This window comes from Microcaecilia unicolor, chromosome 8, assembly GCF_901765095.1.
Source record: "Microcaecilia unicolor chromosome 8, aMicUni1.1, whole genome shotgun sequence".
Taxonomy (NCBI): Eukaryota; Metazoa; Chordata; class Amphibia; order Gymnophiona; family Siphonopidae; genus Microcaecilia; species Microcaecilia unicolor.
In genome coordinates, this window is record NC_044038.1 from 91527004 (window position 1) to 91550943 (window position 23940).

A 23940-nucleotide genomic window follows, 5' to 3' on the forward strand; every position below is an offset into this window, starting at 1 on the left:
TGCCAAGCTTAAATGCAACTACAGGCCTGCTTCGCTTTGAATATAAACTTGCAGATTGCTTGCTACAGCGCCTCAAATACTGATATGAATACCAGTAAAACACTCCTAACCTTTTTCTGCATCACCCTACTCTCTCACGCAAACATTACCTACAAACCAGACAACAATAACACCACAACCCACAAATTACACAGCACTCACACACACACAATGCCCACCCTGAAGAGCATCGATAACAAGCCAACCACAACACACCAACTCCACGCACAACCTATGAACAACTTAACAAACCAAAACAACACAGACAACAACAACCCAATTACTTACAAATCATACAACACTCACACAGACACAATGAACACCCCAAACAACACCCATAATCACTCACCACCAACCCACCAATCATATGCACAACCTTTTGACAACCCACCAAACCAAAGACACAATAACCAATCAAGAGGAATAGCCTCCGGAAACGAGCACAATCGACAAAATGAGGAAAACAACAACAACAATAAATTCAATCACCGAAGGAACAGACAACTAATAAAAATAAACACGTCAAACCCTCCCTTGGAACCATATCGCTCAATTCATCTAGGATACATCAATGCAAGATCAGCAGTAAGGAACTCAGTAGACATACTAGACTGGATCGTCGCAGATAAACTAGACCTCCTATTTATCACAGAAACCTGGCTCCATAGTCCTACAGATCCAGCCATCTTAGAAATATGCCCACCAGAATACAAAATCACCCACTGGACAAGGAATGGAATAAAAAGAGGAGGCGGAATAGCTATAATTTACAAACCTGAATTCACCATCACAATCACGGGTGAATCTACCTCCCCACATCTCGAAATTGCATCGACAAGAATCAACCATCCAAATCTAACAGGCCACCTCAACACAATCCTATTCTACAGACCTCCAGGGAAATGGCAAGACTCCCAAACACAACTCATGGATTTCGTCTCGAATTCCTGCGTATCTTCCTCAAACATCCTCATACTAGGAGACATCAACTTACACCTAGAAGATGACACCTCACCAAGCACACGAGAGTTCAAAGAATTCCTAAAACTTTGGGATCTGCAAGCACCTTACATGCAACCGACTCACGAAAAAGGACACACACTAGATATCATAACGAATAAATTTGAATCGGATTCAAATATCATGATCACGGACACAAGTTGGACACATACACTATGGTCAGACCACCATAAAGCAAATGTCACTCTCTGCTGGCGAAAAACACACTTAAACACGACCAACAAACCCGAGCGAACAACATACACAACGAGAGGAAAAATAGACTCCACAACATTCTGGCAACAGATCTACCAGTACGAATGGACAACAAACGCTGACACCATCCAATTCCTCCAAGAATGGGATGAGCTATGTACAACAACATTAGACAAAATCGCCCCAACCCAAACCAGAACATCACACAGGAAAAAAGCAAACCCATGGTTCACCGAAGAGCTGAAAAAACTTAAAACACAAGTCAGGAAACTAGAACGAGCTTGGAACAAAAAGAAAGACGAACAAACACGAAACGACTGGAAACTACTTCGGAGAAAATACAAATACACCATAAAACAGACAAAAAGACAACACTACAAAACAATAATAGGACCAAATTACAAAGACACACACAAACTCTTCAGCCTTGTGAACAAACTGCTAGATACCACACCAGTTACAAATAACGGTAAAAACATACCAGACGTCGACAGCCTTGCGAAGTACTTCAAAGAGAAAATCATACTACTACGACACAAAATACCCACCAGTCCCATAGAATACGCCACTCTTCTAGACTGTCTGGACCCAGAAGAAGGAGCACACCCAGCAGACAGAACCTGGACCGAGTTCGAACCAATACCAGAAGACCTCATCTCTAATACTCTCAAAAAATATGCCAAATCCAACTGCAAACTAGACGCATGCCCAAACAGCCTCATGAAATCAGCCCCTCAACAATTCACAATTGACCTAACGAAGCATGTAAATTACATGCTACAAAATGGACTCTTCCCAAAAGAAAAAGGAAAAATCCTACTCACCCCAATTCCTAAGGATACAAAGAAAAACTTGAGCGAAATTACCAACTACAGACCAGTAGCATCCATACCACTGATAACCAAGTTAACTGAAGGGATGGTAACCAAACAACTCACAAACTATCTAAACAAACACTCAATACTGCATGATGCCCAATCCGGATTCCGGTCGAACCATAGCACAGAAACAGTACTAGTCACCCTTATGACCAAATTTAAACAAATAATAGCAACCGGGAACAATATACTCCTCCTACAATTTGACATGTCAAGCGCCTTCGACATGGTCGACCACGAAATCCTACTACACATACTTGAATACTTCGGCATGGGAGGAAATGTCCTAAGCTGGTTCAAGGGGTTCCTAACCATGCGCTCGTATCAAGTCACATCACACTCAACCACGTCCAAGGCATGGATACCTGAATGTGGAGTCCCACAAGGATCACCCCTCTCACCAACTATTTTCAACCTAATGATGATCCCTCTAGCAAAACTCCTATCAAACCATAACCTCAATCCACATATATACGCTGATGATGTGACAATATATATCCCTTTCAAACAAGACATCAAAGAAATCTCCAACGAAATCAATCAAAGCCTAAACATCATGAACACATGGGCAGACACATTCCGTCTGAAATTAAATGCAGAAAAAACTCAATGCCTGGTACTCACCTCCCAATACAACACCAACGAATTCAACGCGATAAATACACCAAACCTAAACCTTCCAATCTCAGAAACGCTAAAAATCCTTGGAGTCACTATCGACCGCCACATAACACTTGAAACCCATGCAAACAACACAACTAAGAAGATGTTCTACTGCATGTGGAAACTGAAAAGGATAAGACCACTCTTCCCAAGATTCGTCTTTCGTAGCCTAGTGCAATCCCTCGTCCTCAGCCATCTGGATTACTGCAACTCATTATACGCAGGCTGCAAAGAGCAAACACTGAGGAAACTTCAAACAGCCCAGAACACAGCAGCCAGACTCATCTTCGGTAAACCAAAATATGAAAGGGCAACACCACTACGAGAGAAACTACACTGGCTTCCGCTGAAGGAACGCATCACCTTTAAGGTATGCACACTAGTCCACAAGATCATTCACGGCGAAGCCCCAGCCTACATGTCCGAGTTGATTGACCTACCACCCAGAAATGCTAGGAGATCTTCCCGAACATACCTCAACCTCCATTTCCCTACTTTCAAGGGCGTGAAATACAAGACGCTACACGCGTCAACCTTTTCTCACACGAGCACGCAACATTGGAACTCACTGCCATGCAACTTAAGAGCGATCCACGAACAAGCATCCTTCCGCAGATTACTGAAGACCCATCTATTTGAGACAATTTACGGAAAAAACCAAAACACATAGAGCCCACACTCACTTACATAAATGCATCACACATCCACTTATGATCTCTCATCCCCCTAATTCCACATTACTCATACATATACTTACAGGAATATGTACACCATGTGCCTATGTGTCTTAACACTGCCCTTAAGCTTCCCATTGTCTCCTCCCAAACTCTCCCTGTTGATGTCCCATTGTGATATTCCTAATGATAATTCGATTATCTCGCATAACTTGTACAATGTAACCCATAACCAATTTGTAACAACTGTATTCTCATTATTCATATCTTATGAATAGTGTAAGCCACACTGAGCCCGCAAAGAGGTGGGAAAATGTGGGATAGAAATACAAACAAACAATAAATAAATAAATAAATAAATAAAATAGGGAGAGAGACGGGAGAAAGGGGGCAGACATTGGATGGAAGGGGAAAGAGTGCAGGCTGGATGGAAAAAGTAGAGGAGGCACACACTAGGTGGAAGAGGGTCAGGGGCAGACACTAGATGGAATGGGGGGAGAGAGGGGCATCCTATTATTTCACAGGTTTTCTTTTGCTAACTCTCCCCCCCTTTTCCAGCACCTTCTCTTTCCTCCCTACTGTACAGCACCTTCTTTCTATTTTCACTCCTCTACCCAATATATTCTCTCTCGTTTTCTCTCACCCCCTCCAGCATCTCTCCCTAACACTCCATCCAGCTGGATGGAAGGGGATAGGCCTCTAAAGGGGTTGAGTGAGGGCAATTGCTGGCTTGGAAGAGGGAGGGAATATTGGAGGATGCTAGACATGAGGTGAGTAGGAAGACACAGGGGAGATGCTGGACAAGGGGGAACAAAAAAAACAGAGGGGGTACTGGACATTACACAGGGATGAGGACCAAGAAGGGGTATGCTGCACATGGGAGGAGTAGGGATAAAGGGGAAATGCTGACATGGAAAGGAGAGAAGGACAAGCAGGAATGCTGCATACGAGGGGGGAGTAGGGTGTCAGGGAAGAGACAGTTACTGAGGGAGAGATGTTGGATGGAGGTGAGGGAAAGAGGACATCCTGGACGGAGGGGGGTAAGAGAAAACGAAAGAGAATATACTGGTCAGAGGAGTAAAAATAGAAAAAGGGTGCTGTACAGAAGAGAGGAAAGAGACGGTGATGAAGAGAGGGGATAGCAAAAAAAAACTATGAAATAGGATGAAGAATGGGAGGGCTGGAGTAAGGGAGATGAAAAGTATAGGCAGATGTGGTTAAAAATAAAAAGGAAGATTGAAGACTAAGTAGTAAAAATGAATGAAGTCTAAGAGGCAGAAAACTAAATGAAGGAAAGCTGAAAGGAAAAGATCAGTTCAGAGGAGAGAAAGTGAAGAAAGCAGGAAGGGAGAGAAGAAGTGGCAGATGAACTGGAGATCATGTGAAGAAAGTTAAGAAAAGCCAGAAACTGGAGACTGAGACAAACATGATGGGAAAAAGAAAACAAAATGACCAAACAACAAAAGGTAGAAAGAAAACATTTTATTTTTAATTCACTGAATGGAAAATGTCAGTTTTACAGTAAGTTTACACTGCTTTCTTTATATTTTGCAGAGTGCTGGTTTGATTTCTCTTTCTCTAGTGTTGCAGTGTGGCTTCTTGGGTTTTAAGTTTAGTCTACATATTCATATTTTAACTTTGTGGTAATTTATTCTATACCTGGCAAGGGTGTTCAGTGTTTTTGACTGAGGCCAGATACTCTGTTTGCACCTAGTTTCTGTTTAAGCATCTGTAAGAATTCAACTTGTTCCAGTTTTCTAATGGGCATATTGATGTTCTAGTTTCTACTGTAGTATTTCCTGTGTTGCATTTTTCTAGATAAGGTCTTTGTTGTGTTACTTCTGTAAATCAGTGGTGTTATGGTCAAGTAGATTATATAGATTTTGAGTGACTTTTGTAGGCTTTGTATTACAGGTACAGCTGTTCCTTGGTAGAGTACAGGGGCATTCCTGCTAATGGTGTCACCAGACTCATGGCTGAAGAATGGAGTGTTGGTTCTCCTGAACCACAGAGGAAGGGCAGCGCCAGTGGCACCAGCACTGCACTCTTCAGTCATGATCATGACAACACTAGCAGCACGAGCACTCCTGGTTGACAGAGTATGAAGTGCAGCTAAGTGCTAAAGAGCCAATGTGGGGTGAGGATGCTGTAAGTTAAGAGTGTGAATGGTAAATGACTGCAAATACTTTGCTTCATAGTTCAGGAAAAATTCAGTGAAAAATGTTTGGGCAATTCATAATGTGTTACCGAGCAGCATTCTTAGATGACTATTAGCTAACTAACCATAACAAAAATAATAGCAATTTTTCTATTGTGCAATGCGTTTCTCCACTACCAGGGAAGTCGACACATACTCATACTGTTTCCTGTGGTTTCCAATTTGACTTCTGCTAGTTCAGTTGTATGATCGTTGCTGGTGCCTATTTTACAAAAGTCTGCTCCCCCTGACCTTAAAACCTAGCTACGCCTCTGCTCCCCTTACTCTGCTATCCCTGGTGGTCTAGAGGTACCTCTTCGTCTTCGGGGCAGGAAAGAGCCTCGTGAGACTTCAACTCTCGGCGGCCATTTTGAAACGCCAAGAGCTGGACTCACCACAGGACAGGATGCAGGGCAGCTAGCAGCTCCGGGCAGGAAAGAGGGGGCTCTTTCCTGCCCCAAAGAGGTACCTCTAGACCACCAGGGATAGCAGAGTAAGGGGAGGGGAGGGAGGAGAGAGATGACAGGGGGGAGGTGAGGGCGTGGAAGGGGCGGGACAGGGGACGTGAAAGGGGCAGCTCCCCCCAGTGAAACGACACCCCGCCCGGTACATCTTTACCTGCTGGGGGGGTGGCGCGCGTCTGTCAGCAACGCTCGTTCCCTGCTCCCTCTGCCTCGTTACAGGAAATAACCCGTTCCGGGGCCTGAGGGAACAGAGAACGAGCGTTACCAACAGACGCGCGGCACCCCCCCCCCCCAGTGGCGTGCAGCCGAGGCGGACCGCCCCCCCTTAGTATGCCACTGCTCCTCTCATATGAGGAAAGTAACATATACATAGTAACATAGTAGATGACGGCAGAAAAAGACCTTCACGGTCCATCTAGTCTGCTCATCTAGTCTGCTACTTTTTGTGTATACCTTACCTTGATTTGTATCTGCCATTTTCAGGACACAGACCGTAGAAGTCTTGCCCAGAACTAGCCCCATTTTCAGGACACAGACCGTTGAAGTCTTGCCCAGAACTAGCCCTGCCACCCAAACACCAGGCCCGCCTCCCAATCTTGGCTAAGATTCTGAGGATCCATTCCTTCTGCACAGGATTCCTTAATGTTTATCCCACGCATTCTTGAATTCCACTACCATTAGGGCTCTTCAGCTTGGAAAAGATATGGATGAGGGGAGATAAGATTGAGGTCTACAAAATCCTGACTGGTGTAGAACAGGTAGAAGTAAATCAATGTTATACTCGTTCCAAAAGTACAAAGACTAGGGAACACTCAAGAAATTACATGGAAATACTTTTAAAACAATAGCGTATCTGGGTTTTAAAAAGTTTTGGAAAGGTTCCTGGAGGAAAAGTCCATAGTCTGCTTTTGATAGACATGGGAAAGCAACCGCTTGCTCTGGGATTGTTAGCATGGGTTACTGCCAGGTACTTGTGACCTGGCTTGGCCACTGTTAAAATCAGGATACTGGGCTAAATGGACTATTGGTCTGACCCTTATGGCTACTCTTATGTATGTTCTTATGTATGTTGTCCAAGTAAACAATAGAACGTAGAGGAGTTATTCTCTGTTTGGGTAAGTTTGGAATAATAATACCTCTTAGTATCATTAATCGCTTCCCTAAGTCTCTAGGGAAGCGTTTTGGGAAAAGATTTTAGTACCAGTAATACTGCTTTTTTCTACAGTTTTTGCAACCACATCCAAAGCGATCTATCTGGGGCAACGGAGAGTTAAGTGACTTTACCCATTATCACAAGGAGCTGCAGCGGGAATCGATCCCAGTTCCCCAGGACCAAAGTCTGCTGCATTAACCGCTAGGCTACTCCTCCACCTTTAAGATGAGTGATACTTAAAGGTCTACAACAAAATTCTTCAAGGGTAAAAACAAGCCATCTATGGAAGGGCTGGGAAGGACAGGGAGCAAGTAATGATGATAAGAACAGAACCCCAAAGGGTTCAGATACCCAGAAGCCCTATATTAAATAGACTAATTTAGGGGTAATTTTATAACAGGAAGCTATACAAGAAGGCAACACAGACATCTACAGATATGTGCCTTTATAAAATAGGTCCCCCGACTCAATCCCAGTAGAGTGCAAATGCTGACACAAACATTTACAACTGTTGCAAAGAAGGCATAAATTTGTGCAAGTATTGTATGTCTGTGTATGTGTAATTTATAAGACATACATGTACATTGCAAATCCACCTCTACTCAAACTATGCTTCCAGGAATGCCTATGCACAGAGTGTGTAAATGAAGCTGTCCTTTTTCCATGTGCATTTGGTTATGCAATTTTATAAAGCCTTTTTGTATTTCTACAACAGGCTTTATACATTTTATTTTTACTTATTTCATTTAGATTTTGCTCACACCTTTTTCAGTAGTAGCTCAAGGTGAGTTATATTCAGTTATACTGGGTATTTCCCTGTTTCTGGAAGGCTCACAATCTAAGTTGAGGCAATGGAGGGCTCACAATGGTTGAAGCAGCGGAGGGATAAGTGACTTGACCAAGATCACAAGGAGCAGAAGTGGGATTTGAACCAGGCACCTCTGGATGTCAAGACAGGTGCTTAAATACTAGGCCACTCCTCCATGCTACTTTTGTAAAATGATTTACAAAATAACCCTTTAAGCATTGACTGCATACTTGTAGGGTAAGGAAATGATTAGCAAGAATCAACATCAACAGTTCCTGCCAGACCAATCCTACTGGACTGCTTTAAAACAGCTTTGGAAATGTGATAGATACAATACTGTTGAAAGATTGATTTTCCAATGAATGAAGACAGGGTTAAGGTTATCATTTGCAAGTTGGTTAGTAAATGTCTGAAGGGGAAACTATGGCTTCACAAATACTGGCCCATATTCTAACAGCAGCATTGTTATTTTTGATGATTGACACCAAAATGCCGTACTATAAGTTCAAAGCAAGCAGACGAACACAGCAAATATGATGGTGAAAAAACGTTCAATGGACTCAATGAATTCACATCAGAAGTTTATTCACAAAATGCAATGGACTCGACACAAATCGTGTTTTGGCCACAGAGACCTGCCTCAGGAGTCTCTATAATGTGTGAGCATAAGATATTCTGAGCACTCTACAGAGAAAGGTGACATTGGCTGTGAACACTCTTATTTTCTCACATCAGTTATTAGGTGCGCTGTCTCCTTTCTCTGTAGAGCGCTCAGAACATCTTACGCTCACACATTATAGGGACTCCTCTGTGGCTGAAACACGATTCGTATCCAGTCCATTGCATTTTGTGAATAAACTTCTGATGTGAACTCATTGAGTCCATTGGACGTTTTTTCATCATCCTTGTGGCCATCTTCGCTGTGTTCATCTGTTTGCTTTCACCTGTGCGAGGGTCCTTTGTTCTTTTGTGCTTGTTGTTTCCTTCATACTATAAGTTCAAAGCAGGACAAACTGATTTTACAGAAGGATGTGATATTTTAGGTTAATGAGTGGACAGCTGGTAGATAATTATAAGGCAGTGATTCTCAACTCAGTCCTTAAGACACACCCAGCTGGTTGGGGTTTCCAGTGGATGAGAAAGACTGCATATGATGGAGGCAGTACATTAGGTCTATCTCATGCATTTTCACTGTGAATATCCTGAAAACCTGACCAGCTGGATGTACCTGAAGGAATGGATACAGGAATTACACAATACTTGGTAATATAAATCCAGAATGGTTGATAAACTAGCAATCCTAAGAAATATGCACTCAAAGGCTGAAGCGTGCTGGACTCAATTAAACAAGGAGTACAGAAGCAAGTAATAAAGAAAGTATGTTACTACTGTTTAAGACCATGGTTTTCAAACTTTATTGGTGTTAAGAAATCTACCACAAAACTACCACGGAGAGGGTGGTGGATGCTTGGAATGCCCTCCTGCGGGAGGTGGTGGAGATGAAAACGGTAACGGAATTCAAACATGCGTGGGATGTGCATAAAGGAATCCTGTGCAGTAGGAATGGATCCTCAGAAGCTTAGCCGAAATTGGGTGGCGGAGCAGGTGGGGGAAGAGAGGTTGGTAGTTGGGAGGCGAGGATAGTGGAGGGCAGACTTATACGGTCTGTGCTAGAACCGGAGGTGGGAGGCGGAACTGGTGGTTGGGAGGCGGGAAGTACTGCTGGGCAGACTTGTACGGTCTGTGCCCTGAAAAAGGCAGGTACAAATCAAGGTAAGGTATACACATATGAGTTTATCTTGTTGGGCAGACTGGATGGACCATGCAGGTCTTTTTCTGCCGTCATCTACTATGTTACTTGCCTGATTCCCAAATCCTCCCTTTGCTCCTCAGCTGGCCAGCCTCGATCCTGCCCACGGTGTGGTGTCCTGTTCAGCAGTGAAGAGGAGCTAAAGATTCACAACAGAAGTCACACAAAGGGTAAAAAATGTTTTCAAGCTTCTTTTTATGTTTTTTTTTCCTCAGATGACAAATGAAGAAATCCATTAGTTTTCATTGTATAAAACTGAATTTAGTTTCACAGATCTGTGCAAGCCCCTCTCCAGTGGAATATCAAGGGCAGGGTAGTGGGGGCGGTCCACCCCAGGTGCAAATGAAAATGGGGTGCTCCACTCCCACTATTCAGAATGCCGTTGTTGCCACTCCTCCGCAGTCCCCAGTCTCCATCTGCCCATCCTTAACTCCCTCAACAGTCCCACCTGGAATCCTGCATTTTTAAAATCTAATCTTTGAATTGGCAGCACAGCGTCTATGAAAGAAGTAGATTGCCTCGGGCCTTCCCTCACTGGGTCCCAACCTTGTGGAAATAGGAAGGTGGGACCCAGTGAGGGAAAGCTGCTGATTCAAAGACTTAAAAAATGCAGGGCGCCGGGTGGCAGAAACGAGAAGGGTGTTGTCGAGGGAGCTGAGGGTGGTCAGGTGGGGACTGGGGGCTGTGGCTGTGGCTCGAACTAACAGCTAAAATAGGGGCTAGGGCTGGAACTCGGGGGGGTGTGAAAAAGGGGGCTCAAATGGGAGAAGGGGGCTGGTGCTGGAACTGGGAACTGAGAAGGGGTAGGAGAATAGGACTATGGCTGAAAAGGGGGGCTGTATTGCAGGGCAGGTGGATGAAGGGAACTGGAACTGGGGGCTGAAAAGGAGGGTAGGTGGGATAAGGGAGAAAGGACTGAAACTGGGGGATGAAGGGGGCTGGCGATGAAACTGGGGGCTAAAGCTGGGGGCTGAAAAGGGGATGGAGAGAAAGGGGCTGGGACTGAAACTCGGGACTGGTGGGAGAAAAGGGCTGGTGCTGAAACTGGAGACTGATGGGATAATAGGTGGAACTGGGGGCTGAAAAGGGGGGGCAGGTGGGATAATGGGGCTAGAGGCTGAAAAGAAGGGTCAGAGAGAGAGAACAGATCCTGGATGGGAGAGGGAGGGCAGATGGTGGATGGAAGGGACATAGAGCGAGAGGGTAAACCCTGGATGGTAGAGAAAGGGCAGATGGTGGTTAGGAGCAGAGAGAGAGATAGGGCAGACCTTAGATGGAAGGGAGAGAAAGGGCAGACAGTGGTTGGAAGGGGGGGAGAGAGGGCAGTTGCTGGATGGAAGGGGCAGAGATAGAGGGCAGATGCTGGATTGAAGGGAGAGAGAGGGCAGTTGGAAGGGGCAGAGGGAGAGAGAGGGCAGATGCTGGATGGGAGAGAGAGGTGTACTGCTATGGATTTACAGCCTGTCTCACTGACACAGACTACCCAATAATTACCGTGGATTCTTTTGGATTCGTAATAAGTAAATGAAACCTTTATTAGGGAAGCTAAATACTACAATGATTAAGATATCTATATATATTGTGACAAGGCTACATCCCCGAGGTATAGAGTGAAGCAGCAAAACCATGAACTACATATCCCAGAATGCATTTCCAGTCCTAGCAGTGAGATCCCAGGGGATAGGCAAGCTGGCCATATACCGTCTCTGACCACAAGAGGGAGGGGAATGAAGGAGCCAGTTCCTGGGACCAGCAATCAGTATATCATGGTGCCCACCTGTAATAAGGAGGGGTGGGCTGAGAAGCAGGAGGAGGATTGGATGGAAGAGGTAATTAATCAGCCTGAGCAGGGGAAGGAGGCAGAATGGAATGGGAGCTTGAGAGCTGAGGAAGGCAGCCCCTGAAGGTTTGGAAACCTACATGGTTTTGGAATTTATTTTGGTTTAAACCCTGCTTAAGTAGAGAAGCCTGTTTTCTTTTGTTGAAACCTGATTATTTTGAGAACTGAAGTTGGAAGGCTTGTTTATGAAGGAGGGCTGTCTGGTGGGAAGAGGGGTTCAGTTCAGGAGGAGAGGAGCAGTGCAGGCTGAAATACTTGGGTTGAGGAAGTCCCAAAAGTATTGCACCTCCTGGAAGTAAAGGCTGCTTGGTGATTAACTGTCTTGAGGGGAAATCCTGCTTGTGGGACAAGTACTATTTGTTTGTTACTGGCTGGGACAAAAAAGCAGGGATTTCCAAAGGGCTCTTGCATTCCCCTCAGGGAAGGGGGCAAAGTCTTTGTGTAATTGGCTGATGTACTAAGCAAGCAGAACAGCCCTGCCTGAGAAGCAAGTCTCTACTCTGGAGTGGTTTTGTTTACGAATCTGGAAAATAAAGGAATGTTTTGAAGTATTTCCTGGTGCCAGTTTTGTGAAGTTCTGGCTATTCAGGGGAGGCAGCTTCCTCCCCCATACTGGAGCAGCGGGCCCGTTTACAATATACAATGTTTAGCACATATACAATGATTAGCTCTATACACAATCATTACATCACTGGCCTCTACATCTCTTAGACCAGGAAAAGAAGCAATACAGTATATACATACAATCATCACTGGTGTCCATCATCCAGGCTCTTATCAGCTGGGGGGGTGGGGGCGGTTCATAGCGAGAGCTAGGCGCTTTAGACCAGGAACAAACCCTCTGCGCAGTCCGTACGTTACTCACAGATGAACCCCACCTCTACCGTGACAAGCCTTCCCTTTTATTAGGCTCTGAGCCCATGTCCAGAGCTAAGGAAAGTTACAGAAAGCTATGGAAAATTACAGAATGCTTAACGTGGTCACATGCTTTTCCAAGTCCAGGTGGCCAAGCTGGGCCTGGGAAATAAGAACCATCCTCCCCTTTGCATACCAAATTAGTTAGAGCTGTGTCTTATCTTCTGCATAGAGAGATAATCAAAAAACTTTTATCATATTGCAAGAGAGCAGACAGTGGATGGAAGGGGCAGGGAGAGAGAGAAGGTAGACACTGGATGGAATCTGGCAGATGCTTTAGGATGAAGTAGTAGTATACCTGTGTTAATAAATGTTTCTAAACAGAAAATGGAAATAAGGCAATCTTTTTATTGGACTAATTTTAGTACATTCTGATTTCTGACTAACTTTCAGAGCCCAAAACCCCCTTCCTCAGGTCAGGATAGGATACTGTAACAGCAGTATACTATATTGACCTGAGGAAGGAGGATTAGGCCTCTGAAAGCTAAATGTATTAGTCTTATTTTCTATATTTGTTTTATTTCTATTTGTTAATTTGTAAAGTGGTGATTGGTATTTGTTAGTTTTTTCAAATTTATATCTGCTCTGTTTATATTTTGCACAGTAGTAGGGGACATACATCACTATCACTGTTTCTGTTTCCGTGGTGTTGCATTGTATGCAGAATCTGGATTCTTGGGGGTTCAGTTTAGTTTTTGTCTAAATATTTCTAATTTTAGTTTGTGGTTATTTATTCTATAGTGGATTAGGATGTGTCTGTGAAAAAGCCATGGCTTCCTGTTGGCATTGATTGTGCAGGATCGATGATCTGTACTATTCTGGCTGGTTTCATTTTACAATAGGTGAATTGATGTTCTAGTGCTCACTGTAGTGTTTAAGATGCTTTCCTTTTCTTTGTGTGACTTGTAGAAATTACTGCATATGGTGTGGTAGAATTGCTCTGTATGTCCTGAGTGTGTTGTATTCTCAGTATGCCTAGTACTGGATTTTGGAGTGGGGTACGCCATTACCCCTCTCCTTTGGTAAAAGAAACCCCACATGCTGAACTCTGCTCAAGTCTGACTGTGCTAAAATTCAACACATCTTTAACTGGGGGTCGATGCACAAATGCACCCATTAAATACATGTGCCTTGGGAAAAGTTAGTCACAACAGTGACAAATGCACAAAGGGGATCGCATGCAAATGAGATGCACGGATCCCCCTTTGTGCATCGTTCATTGTTTGCGACTCCAGCTGTCAAATGCATTTGGCAGTGCACAGAACCCCGCTCCCCGCTGCTGCCATCCCCAAAACTTTCCCTGGTGGACCAGCAGACCCTCCTGCTCCGGCCCCCACCAAACAACAAATATCTGGTGATTCAGTGGACCCCAGCCCCCCACATGCAAAAATTCTCCAGTGGCCCCTGACCTCCTTCAAGGAAAAATCTTCCTGGTGGTCTAGTGACCACCTCCCTACCCTCTTCCCCACTTTCAAACGATGGAGGCAGGAGGGCAGGAGCAACACCTCCTCCCGTCTGCCTCTCAGTCCGCCTTCTCAAAATAGTGGTGCCTAGCCCCTGCCTGGTGCATTGTGGGATGCACTGGGCAGGGCTAAACATCATATAAGGAAGAAAACTCCAAGGAGGTTAGATTGATGGAGAACAGGAAACAGTACGAGGCTATGTAGCTCATTATATGGGTTGAAGCCAGTAGGCAGGACTTGCTGGAAGTAGGCAGAGTCATTGGTTCACCCAAAACAATAGCTAATGCTATTGAAAGCAACAGTAAAAGATTATTAGAAATAAACGCTGTTCCAGTTGGATAGGCAATGCATTAAAAGGTGAAAGACAGATTTTTTTTGACAGCTTTTTAATTTATTTGAAAGGTTCCCATATGTAGATATAAATATCATTGAAACAGAACTAATAAACTCTGTATTTTGTGCTCATTTTTCTTCACTGTTCTATACAATAAGTAGTACATGGACAAATTTCAGTGAGGATATCGTGTTTACTGATGGGGTCATCTTAACTGTTGTAATCTGCCTTGGGAAGCCTGGTGTTATAAAGATTGGAAGTAAAATAAACTCTCCTTTTATTGGAGCACATGGAGTCACATCTTCACCTCATCTCTTTTGTACAAATGGATTATTCTGTTTTGAGCATGTTTCAGAGACAAGTAGTTTTCATAAGTCAAAATAATAAAAATATTTTCTTTCTTGCAGATCTCTCATGTGTTTAAACATAACTAAATGGGCTATAAGCCCCTAATGCAGTCCATTGGTTTTCTTATATTTTGTCCTTGTGATGACTTAAACTGTACCAAAACTGGAAATACAGTGAGACAGAAGAACAGAATTTAGTAACATCTAAAATGTATTAATATTATAATTGTATTCACATTTGGGTAATAACTGAGAATGCTGTTATCACAGAACTGGAAAATGCTGACATATTTAGACTGACTCTGGACTTCCGCATGAAGGTAGCTCTGCCCTCATTATTTAATATCTTTCTTGTAAATAGTAGTAATATACAGGAAGCAGGTGAAAGTTTGGTTCTTCAACCAGGCCTTTAATGAAAGAAGTAACTAACTTGTTAGTCTCATGCACACAAGGAGTGATACAGGCTGCACATACTGCAGCAGGACATGTTTATCCACTCCTACCCTAGCTGAGATAATATTTAACCATTTCTCTGACCTCATGTGCACCTTACTTAAAATTAGTCACCTTATTTTCTAACTTTTTACTCTCTTACCTATCTCTATGTTCCATCTTTGCTTATACCCTACACTGTCAATTAAAATGTTCTATTACATATTGTGTTGACATTGTAAGAAGTATACTTTGGCAGCGTGAACAAAGATTGATTTATCAATTTAAAACAACAATGCCTAGGGGACTGAATAAGAACGTTGAATGGAAGGCATTTTACTAGCAGCCCCTTTAAATAAAAGAACGAAAGTGATTGGGAGACGTCTTTGAAGGCGTCCTATAAAAAACCGCGGCCATCTTGCGCATTTGAAACATCGGAATAAAAATTAAAATTAAATTAAAATAAAAAGTTCCTGAAGCAGCGATTGAGGTCGCGAAACAAGACGTGCTTGTCGGAAAATATAACATAGAAAGGAAGAAGGAACAGAGTCGATATATCAAGGAGAGATTTAAAGAAAATTACGGCGTCACGAAGAGATCCTCATATCAGAGAAAAGACTATCAGAAACTTCACGGGCCCAGAGCATGCACCAGCCGGCTGGAGAAGAATAAACTGAATTCAGTTAAGTGCAATTTTAAAGGGACGGAAGTAAAAGATGAATAATTATAGAAAATAGAAAATGAAAGTATCGAGATAAGGGGTCTCCGTGTAAACATTGGAGTCATGATATTTTTATGTAAGATGTGAAAGTATGTGTTGATCAAGACCAGCCAATATTATTATTAGCAGTGGCTTGTTGGTAAAACATAAATTTAATCTTTTGAATAAAATTATGACCTATGATAGGAATTAACCCCACAGAATCCCTGGAATCCTTTATATAAAGGTTCTATTTCACCAATGTGGTGTTAGACCAGGGGTGGAGGTATTGAGGTCTATTTGATACAGAAATCTTCTGCAATTTTGGAGGTCTGGGTCATTACATACGTTTAACCTTGGAACAAGATAGATATAGAACATAGGAAGCCAAGGTACCTAATTAAGGAAAAATAAAGAAGTATACTATGCCATACTTTGTATTATTTGAATATTTTTACTGCTGTAACTATCTATTGCTCATGTTTGATTTATTCTTATTGTACACACTGCCTTGAGTAAATTCCTTCAAAAAGACGGTAAATAAATCCTAATAAATAAACAAACAATATTTAAGTGCATTTTTATAATATATCACTGCATTCCACAAAACAAAAGGAGCAAGTTCCCACAAACCAACTTTCTCTTTTGATCTAGGCACAGGATAAAAAACGATTTTAAATGCTCTCAGGTTTCAACCTAATTCATGTTTAATGTGAGATATAAATGTCATAAATAAATAGAAACTCTAAATGTTGAGCACCTCATTTTCAAAACATGACTTCTGTTTTAGTGGTGGTTTATCAGGAGAAAAAAATGTCTGCACAAATACAGTACCCTATAACCAGCCCTCAATGACACACTGATTACAATTTACAACAAATTACTACTCTACCTATGAAAAGTTATTCTGTTATTACACTTCCTCTGTGTACATCTGTATGCTGCACAAGCTGGCATGTTTGAACATATAAGTCAGATTAAATAAAACTGCTACTAACAAAGAATGACAACGTGGATGCAGCAGCTCATAGGCTTGTTTGCTTTGTTTTGAGTGTATGCAGAACGACGGCTGCACAGGGAAGGGGAAACATAGACTGACCTAAGTAGCTTCAACTTTTTAACGTCATGCTGTCTCCTGCTCTCAATCAAACTTCCTTGGAAAACTCCTTATATGATGCTTAGCCCCTGCCAGTGCATCCCAATCAGAGGCTTGGCACTGCCACTTTCCACAGGGTGGGCTTAGAGGCAGGAGGGATTTTTTGCAGGGGAGTGGGAGTGCGGGTGGGGTTTTAGGGTCCACCATACCACCAGGAATTTGTTGCCTGGGTGGGGGGAGGTCAGGCGGGGAGGGGTTGGGGTCCACCGGAGCACCAGACCACCAGGGAAGTTTTTAGGTCAGGGTCCTGAGCACCTACCCCCCTGTGCAACTCAAAAAAACTCCCACTCCACTTCACCTCCAACAACCCTGGTGGTCCAGTGGGCCCCCCAACGCGAACCCCAGAACATCAATGACCCCCCCCCCCCCCCCAACTCTCACCCCGCACCCCACCAAACTGCACCAACCCGACCGGCCCTGGTAATCTAATGGGATTCCTTCCCTCCACCATCCCCAAGACCCTCCCACATAACTTCAAAGCTGGAGGCAGGAGGAACACCTCCTCCCTCTCTCTCTGGTCCTGTGGAAAACAAAATGGCAGTGCCCAGTCCCTGTCCAGTTCATCCTAGGATGCACTGGGAGATGCTTAAGTACCGTATAAGTTTTTTTCCTTGAATGGTGCTTAGGAAGATGCACATTCCAAAAACTGACAATAGTCCAATCAATAAATAGAAAATAAAATTATTTTTTCAACATTTGTTGTCAGAGATGCCAAAGGTGGCCCATCCAGAAGAGTGACATGTACCACCCCAAGTGAAATTGAAGGTCAATGAATGAGGTTTTTCTTGCAGTACATTCAATCTATAAATTTGAAATGGTGGTGAAGGGACTGAAGTCCAAGGAAGGGCTGCTGGCTACACATATTGAAAAGTAATGCCTTCATGGATGACGTTACATATTTTAAACACAATTATTTCAAACACTTAACAAGAAACCACATACAAAACAATTCAACTATTTAAAGATCCCTCATCTGGCAGCATCTCATGATTTAAACTTGATCACACACATGTCTGCTATAAAGACAACTACCTCAACACACAACAGATTATGCAACATTTTCTAAAACCCTGTCTGATGTTATGACAAACTAAACTTAGATTAAAGTTTTGGTGTCACCTCAGTAAGGCCAACACATAATCACTCCACTACAAAATACTATGCAGAAACTTTGTGTAAAAACACATTCATAACCTTACCATACCTTAACAGCACTAGCTCCCAAGACTCAAAAAGCGACAACCTTACGCATGAAAAGGCAGCACTGTAAATATTATACCATGCCCTAATACATCAATACCCTACTTATTGAAAAAAAAACACAAAACAAACACAACTGCAACAAGATCTCTACACAGGCACTACATACTAGCAGAGTACCATACCTTATTCTAGTGATTATCAAACTGGGTTCTTCAGAACCCTAGGGATCCTCAAACTCTCTTCCTTAAGAAATTAGATTGTAGAATCTGTTTATATGAACATATACATGTTTACATAAACTGAGGGTTCCTCGGTGTATGAAAAACATTTTAGGGGTTCTAACATAGTAAAATGTTTGGGAATCATTGCCTTAGTTGGAGACAAAAAACCGAGATAGACCCTCAACAAATATGAAACAAGGGACCACACATGAAGGCATGAAACTGAACTGGAAACCTCAGGAAGTCAGACAACAATAACAGAGAGATAGAAACTGAAATGCAAAATACCAGAGATGGGCATTTTCAAAAGCTGACATATTCCAACTAATAAATTCAGAATAACATAATTTTTTCTACTCTTGTTGTCTAAGCATTTTATTATTCTATTCGTGTTGGTCTCGGTGTCACTTTTCTGATTTTTTTCCTATCTGTGCAGGGTCTCCAGTCCATTTGACCATAGGCAGTCAGTGGCCCAACTGTTTGGGGAGGCTAAAGGGAGCGAGGTTAGGCGTGGGACCAGGGGTGGAGCTTAAATCCATAATTGTCTGATAACACACAGAAAAAAAAATAAAAATAAAAGTCACAATACCTTTTATTAAATTTAGATATTAGATATGTATCATATGTCAAAGAATAAAGTGGTTGCTCAAAGCATATACTAACCACAATCGCTCAACTGCAAAACACTATGCACAAGTTTGTGCAAAAACACACTCAGAACCTTACTGTACCATAAATATTACACTGGGCAGAACCTAATACACCAATATACCACCCATACGGAAAATGCAGACCGTCAACAATATGAAACAATTCTCATGTACAGCCACAAAACACCCTAATTCATGTTTAATGTGGGATAAAATGCCATAAATAAGTAAATAAATATAAACTTTTAATGTTGAGCACCTGATTCTCAAAGTGGACATATTCCAAACACTATAATGAAAATAAAATGATCTTTTCTACCTTTGTTGTCTGGTGACTTTGTTTTTCTGATCATGCTGGCCCAGTATCCGATTCTGCTGCTATCTGTCCTCTTAACTCCGTTTCCAGGGCTTCCTTTCCATTTATTTCTTTACTTTCCGCCTTCCTTCTTCATTTCTTGTCCTACATCCGTAAGTAAAAGCTGGGTCCTCCGCAGACTTGACTGTCCAGTGGATCCAGCTTCTGCCTATTTTCTCCATCCATGTGCAGTTTTTCTCCTCTTTTCCTTTTCCCTCATCTCATCTCCTTCCTCTCTCTTCTCTTCTCTTCCCTCCCCTCTCTTCTATGTCCAGCAATTTCTCCTCTCTCCCTGGGTCCAGTCCTCCCATCCATGTCCATCCATGCTCCTTTCTCCCCTGCCCCCTCCTTTCATCCAAATCCAGCAATTCCCCTCTCTCCCTGGGCCCTGCCCTCCCATCCATGCTCCTCTCTCCCATGCCCCCCTCCATTCACCCATATCCAGCAATTCCCCTCTCTCCTTGTGCCCTGCCCTCCCATGCCCCCCTCCATTCACCCATATCCAGCAATTCCCCCTCCATTCACCCATATCCAGCAATTCCCCTCTTTCCCTGAGCCCTGCCATCCCATTCATCTCCCTTTCTCCCCTGCCCCAACTGCCCACCCTCTTCTCCCCCCCCCCCCCCCCCCAAGATCCCTTTCCTTTTTTTTTTCTTTTAAATTTACCTCCGAGTCTGGCAGCGCAGCGTCAGTGAAAGCGCTTCTCTTCGCTCAGTGTCCCGCATTCTTCTGACATCAGAAGAAGGCGGGACACTGAGCGAAGAGAAGCGCTTTCACTGGGAGCGCTTTCACTGACGCTGCGCTGCCAGACTCGGAGGTAAATTTAAAAGAAAAAAAGGAAAGGGATCTTGGGGGAGAGAAGAGGGCGGGCAGTTAGGATGAGCAGCGAGCCCCGGGTGTCGTCGTCATCAGGATCCGATCTTCGGCTAAGCCTCCCCAAGCCTCTGATACCGGGTGCCTATGCATTTGAGTTTTCTTCTCTATCCATGTCCACTATCCATCTTCCCTCTGTGTCCCTATCTGTTGTATCCAGCATTTCCCCTCTCTGTCACTATACCTCCCTCCATGTTCAATATCTGCCCACTCAGTGTCCTTATCCTTCTCTATTTTCAGCATCTTTCCTATGTGTCCCTATTTTGATCTGTCCTGCAGTCTATATCCCTTTAGTGTCCAATATTGTCCCTGTGTGTCCTTATTTCATCTCTGTCCTGCTTTGTTCTTGTGTCCCTGTCCCTATGTTCCCTCCATGCCCACTATCTCTTCTGTCTTCCTATCTCTCCTTTCTCTATTCCCTTCCTCCCATACCTCACCCCCTACCACCTGCTCTCTACCCTGGGACCAATATCTCTCTCCTTCACGTCTCTCTTCCTCCCCACTCCATCCCATTATATCTCCCTCTTGTGTCAAGTGTCTTTCCCCTCCTACCTTCCTCTCCTCCAGTCTCACTCTCTTCCTCCCTTCTGCTCTCCCCCAGCTGGTCCAGCACCTATCCCTCTAGCTCTTTGGTCCAGCACTTCTTGTCTGTCCCTCCCTCCCCTCCCTTGGGTAAAGCAGCACCTCCTTTATCTTTCTATCCCTGGATCCAGCACCTCCTTCATTTTTCTATGCCTAGGTCCTGACCTACACCTTTCTTTCCCTCTCCATCTGGCAGGTCCAGCGTCTGTCCCCTTTCCTCCTCCTGGTTCCAGCATCTGTCCTATTTCCTTTCCTCCCTTTCCTCCCCCTTTCCCGGTTCCAGTGCCCCTTCCCTTTTTCCCCCCCACCCTTCCTGGTTCCAGTGTCTGTCCCCTTTCTCCTTCCACCCTATCCCGGTCCAGCGTTTGTCCCCTTTACTCTCCCTGCCAGTTCCAGCATCTGTCCCATTTCCTTTCTTTCCGTTCCTTCCCCCTTCCCAGTTCCAGTGTCTGTTCCCTTTCTCCTTCCACCCTATCCTGGTCCAGCGTTTTGTCTCCTTTACTTCCCCTGCCAGTTCCAGCATCTGTCCCATATTCTTTCCTTCCCTTCCTCCCCCTTCCCGGTTCCAGCGTCTCTCCCATTTCCTTATCCCTCCCCTTTCTCATCCCCCTTTTCCCGATTACAGCATCTGTCCCCTTTCTCCTTCCACCTTCTCCCTCCCTGTCACTTTTTCTCCTGAATCAACCTGCCTCAGGGCTTCAGGCCTTCCCTGTAGTGCGACCCACCTTCACAGAAGCAGAAAGTTGTGTCAGAGATGGTGGGATGTTGTCATAGGGAAGGCCCAAAGCACCGAGGCAGGCTGATTCAATGGAAGCAGTGCTGCTACTGGGTCTGGCGGAAAGGAAAAAAACTGACAGAACCGAGGTGGGGGAGAGGGGAAGGACAGACGCTGAAACCGGGAAGTGGGGAGGAAGAAAGGGAAGATACTTACTGGGCGCCTCAGCCTGCCTATTCCAGATGCCAAACTCGTTTCCTCTCAGTGCATTCATGGAGGGGGCTTTGGCATGTGAGCTGGAGTTGGGGGCTCAATGTGTGTGACTTGGTATGTCTGTCTCCCTCATTGTCGTCCCCTCATACACACAAAATACAACCTGTCTCCCTCAATGCCCCCCACCATGCAGCACCTGTCTCCTTCCTTGCCCCCTATCATACAGCATCTCTCTCCCTGTTCCTCCCCCCTCCTCCCTCAATCTAGTACTTCTCCTCTTCTTCTTGTCACAATCTATGCAAGCCTGTGGCACTCTCAGCAAGAGCAGCCTGCTTTGGCCAATCCCAGGGCCTTCCTTCAGCAAGGGCAGGATGCAGCTGAAGGAAGCCCCAGTATTGGCTGAAACACCTATTGCTGAGTAGCAGGCAGCTTCAGCCAATCCCAGGGCCTTCCTTAAGCAAGGGCAGGATGCAGCTGAAGGAAGGCTCCTGGGATTGGCAGAAACAGCTACTGTTGGGTAGCAGGCTGCTTCAGCCAATTCCGTGGCCTTCCTTCAGCAAGGGCGAGACGCAGTTGCAGGAAGGTCCTGGGGGATTGAATGAAGCCAAGGAGGTTAGATTGAGAACAGGAGACGGTGGAAGGCTATCTAGCACATTATATGGGTTGAAGCTAGTAGACAGTCACAAGTACACCCAAAACAATAGCAAACGCTACTGAAAGCAATAGTAAAAGATTATTAGAAATAATGGACTGCCTATGCATGATCCACCTGTAAAAAGTCAAAAGATGTTCCAGTTGGATAGGCAGTGCCTTAAAAGGTGGAGGAGAAAAGAATGTTTTTTAACTTATTTGACAGCTTTTTAATTTATTTGAAAGCGTCCCATATGTAGATATAAATATCATGAAATCAGAACTGAATATTACTAAAACAGCTTCAAAAATTATTTGTAGCTGGTGGAAACAGCAATTATAAACTCTGTATTTTGTGCTCATTTTTCTACACAGTTCTATACAATACTGTAATACATGGACAAATTTCAGTGAAGATATCCTGTGTACTGATGGGTTCATCTTAACTGTTGTTGTAATCTGCCTTTGGAAGCCTGGTGTTATAAAGATTGGAAGTAAAATTAAACTCTCCTTTCATTGGAGCACATGGAATCACATCTTCACCTCATCTCTTTTGTACAAATGGATTATTCTGTTTTCAACATGTTTCAGGGACAAGCGGTTTTCATAAGCAAAATAATAAAAATAAATATTTTCTTTCATGCAGATCTCTCATTTGTTTAAATATAAGTAAATGGGTTATAAGCCCCTAAGACAGTCCATTGGTTTTCTTATATTTTATCCTTGTGATGACTTATACTGTGCCAAAACTGGAAATACAGTGAGACAGAATAATAGAATTTAGTAACATCCTAAACTTATTATTAAGCATTATAATTGTGTTCACATTTTGACAGCTTTTTAATTTATTTGAAAGCGTCCCATGAGAAAATGCTGTTGAAAAGTGACATGAAGAAGAAATAAATATATATCACAGAACTGGAAAATGTTGGCACAGTTAGGCTGACTCAGGACTTCTGTATGAAGGTAGATCTGCCCTCATTATTTAAATTATAAAGATTATGTACAAAAGAGATGAGGTGAAGATATGATTCCATGTGCCCTAATGAAGGAGAAATTAGACCTTATCTGCTAATTTGCTTTCCTTTAATCCCTCCGGACCGGCCCAGGATTTGACTGATGGGTTGTGCACGCCTTCCAGCAGGTTGGAGACTGAGAAAAAACTCTGACTCTAGTGAGCGAATAAGAGCCCTGGTCATGTGACCCTAGCCTCAGAATTTGAATAACAAAGCAGAAAGAAGAAGAATATAGTCTGTGCCCCAAGGAATTCAAGCAGCCAGGGAGCACTAGTAAAAATGTGCTCAAACGAAGGTTCACCGACAACTCTCACCAGTGCAGCGGTATGGCCTTATCATAATGGCTCACCGAAAACCCTTACCAGAGTATCGGTATGGCCTAACGGAAAGGGTC

At 43.7% G+C, this 23940-nt stretch overlaps 1 protein-coding gene across 1 annotated transcript in view; it reads left to right on the forward strand.

The window, feature by feature from the left end:
* Positions 1-23940, forward strand: part of LOC115476747 (zinc finger and BTB domain-containing protein 16-A-like) — a 375007-nt gene that overhangs the window by 203790 nt on the left and 147277 nt on the right. The window contains exons 3-4 of the mRNA XM_030213317.1: positions 9675-9684; positions 9993-10071. Of these exons, the coding sequence (XP_030069177.1) occupies positions 9675-9684; positions 9993-10071 (89 nt within the window). The remainder of the gene's footprint in view (positions 1-9674; positions 9685-9992; positions 10072-23940) is intronic.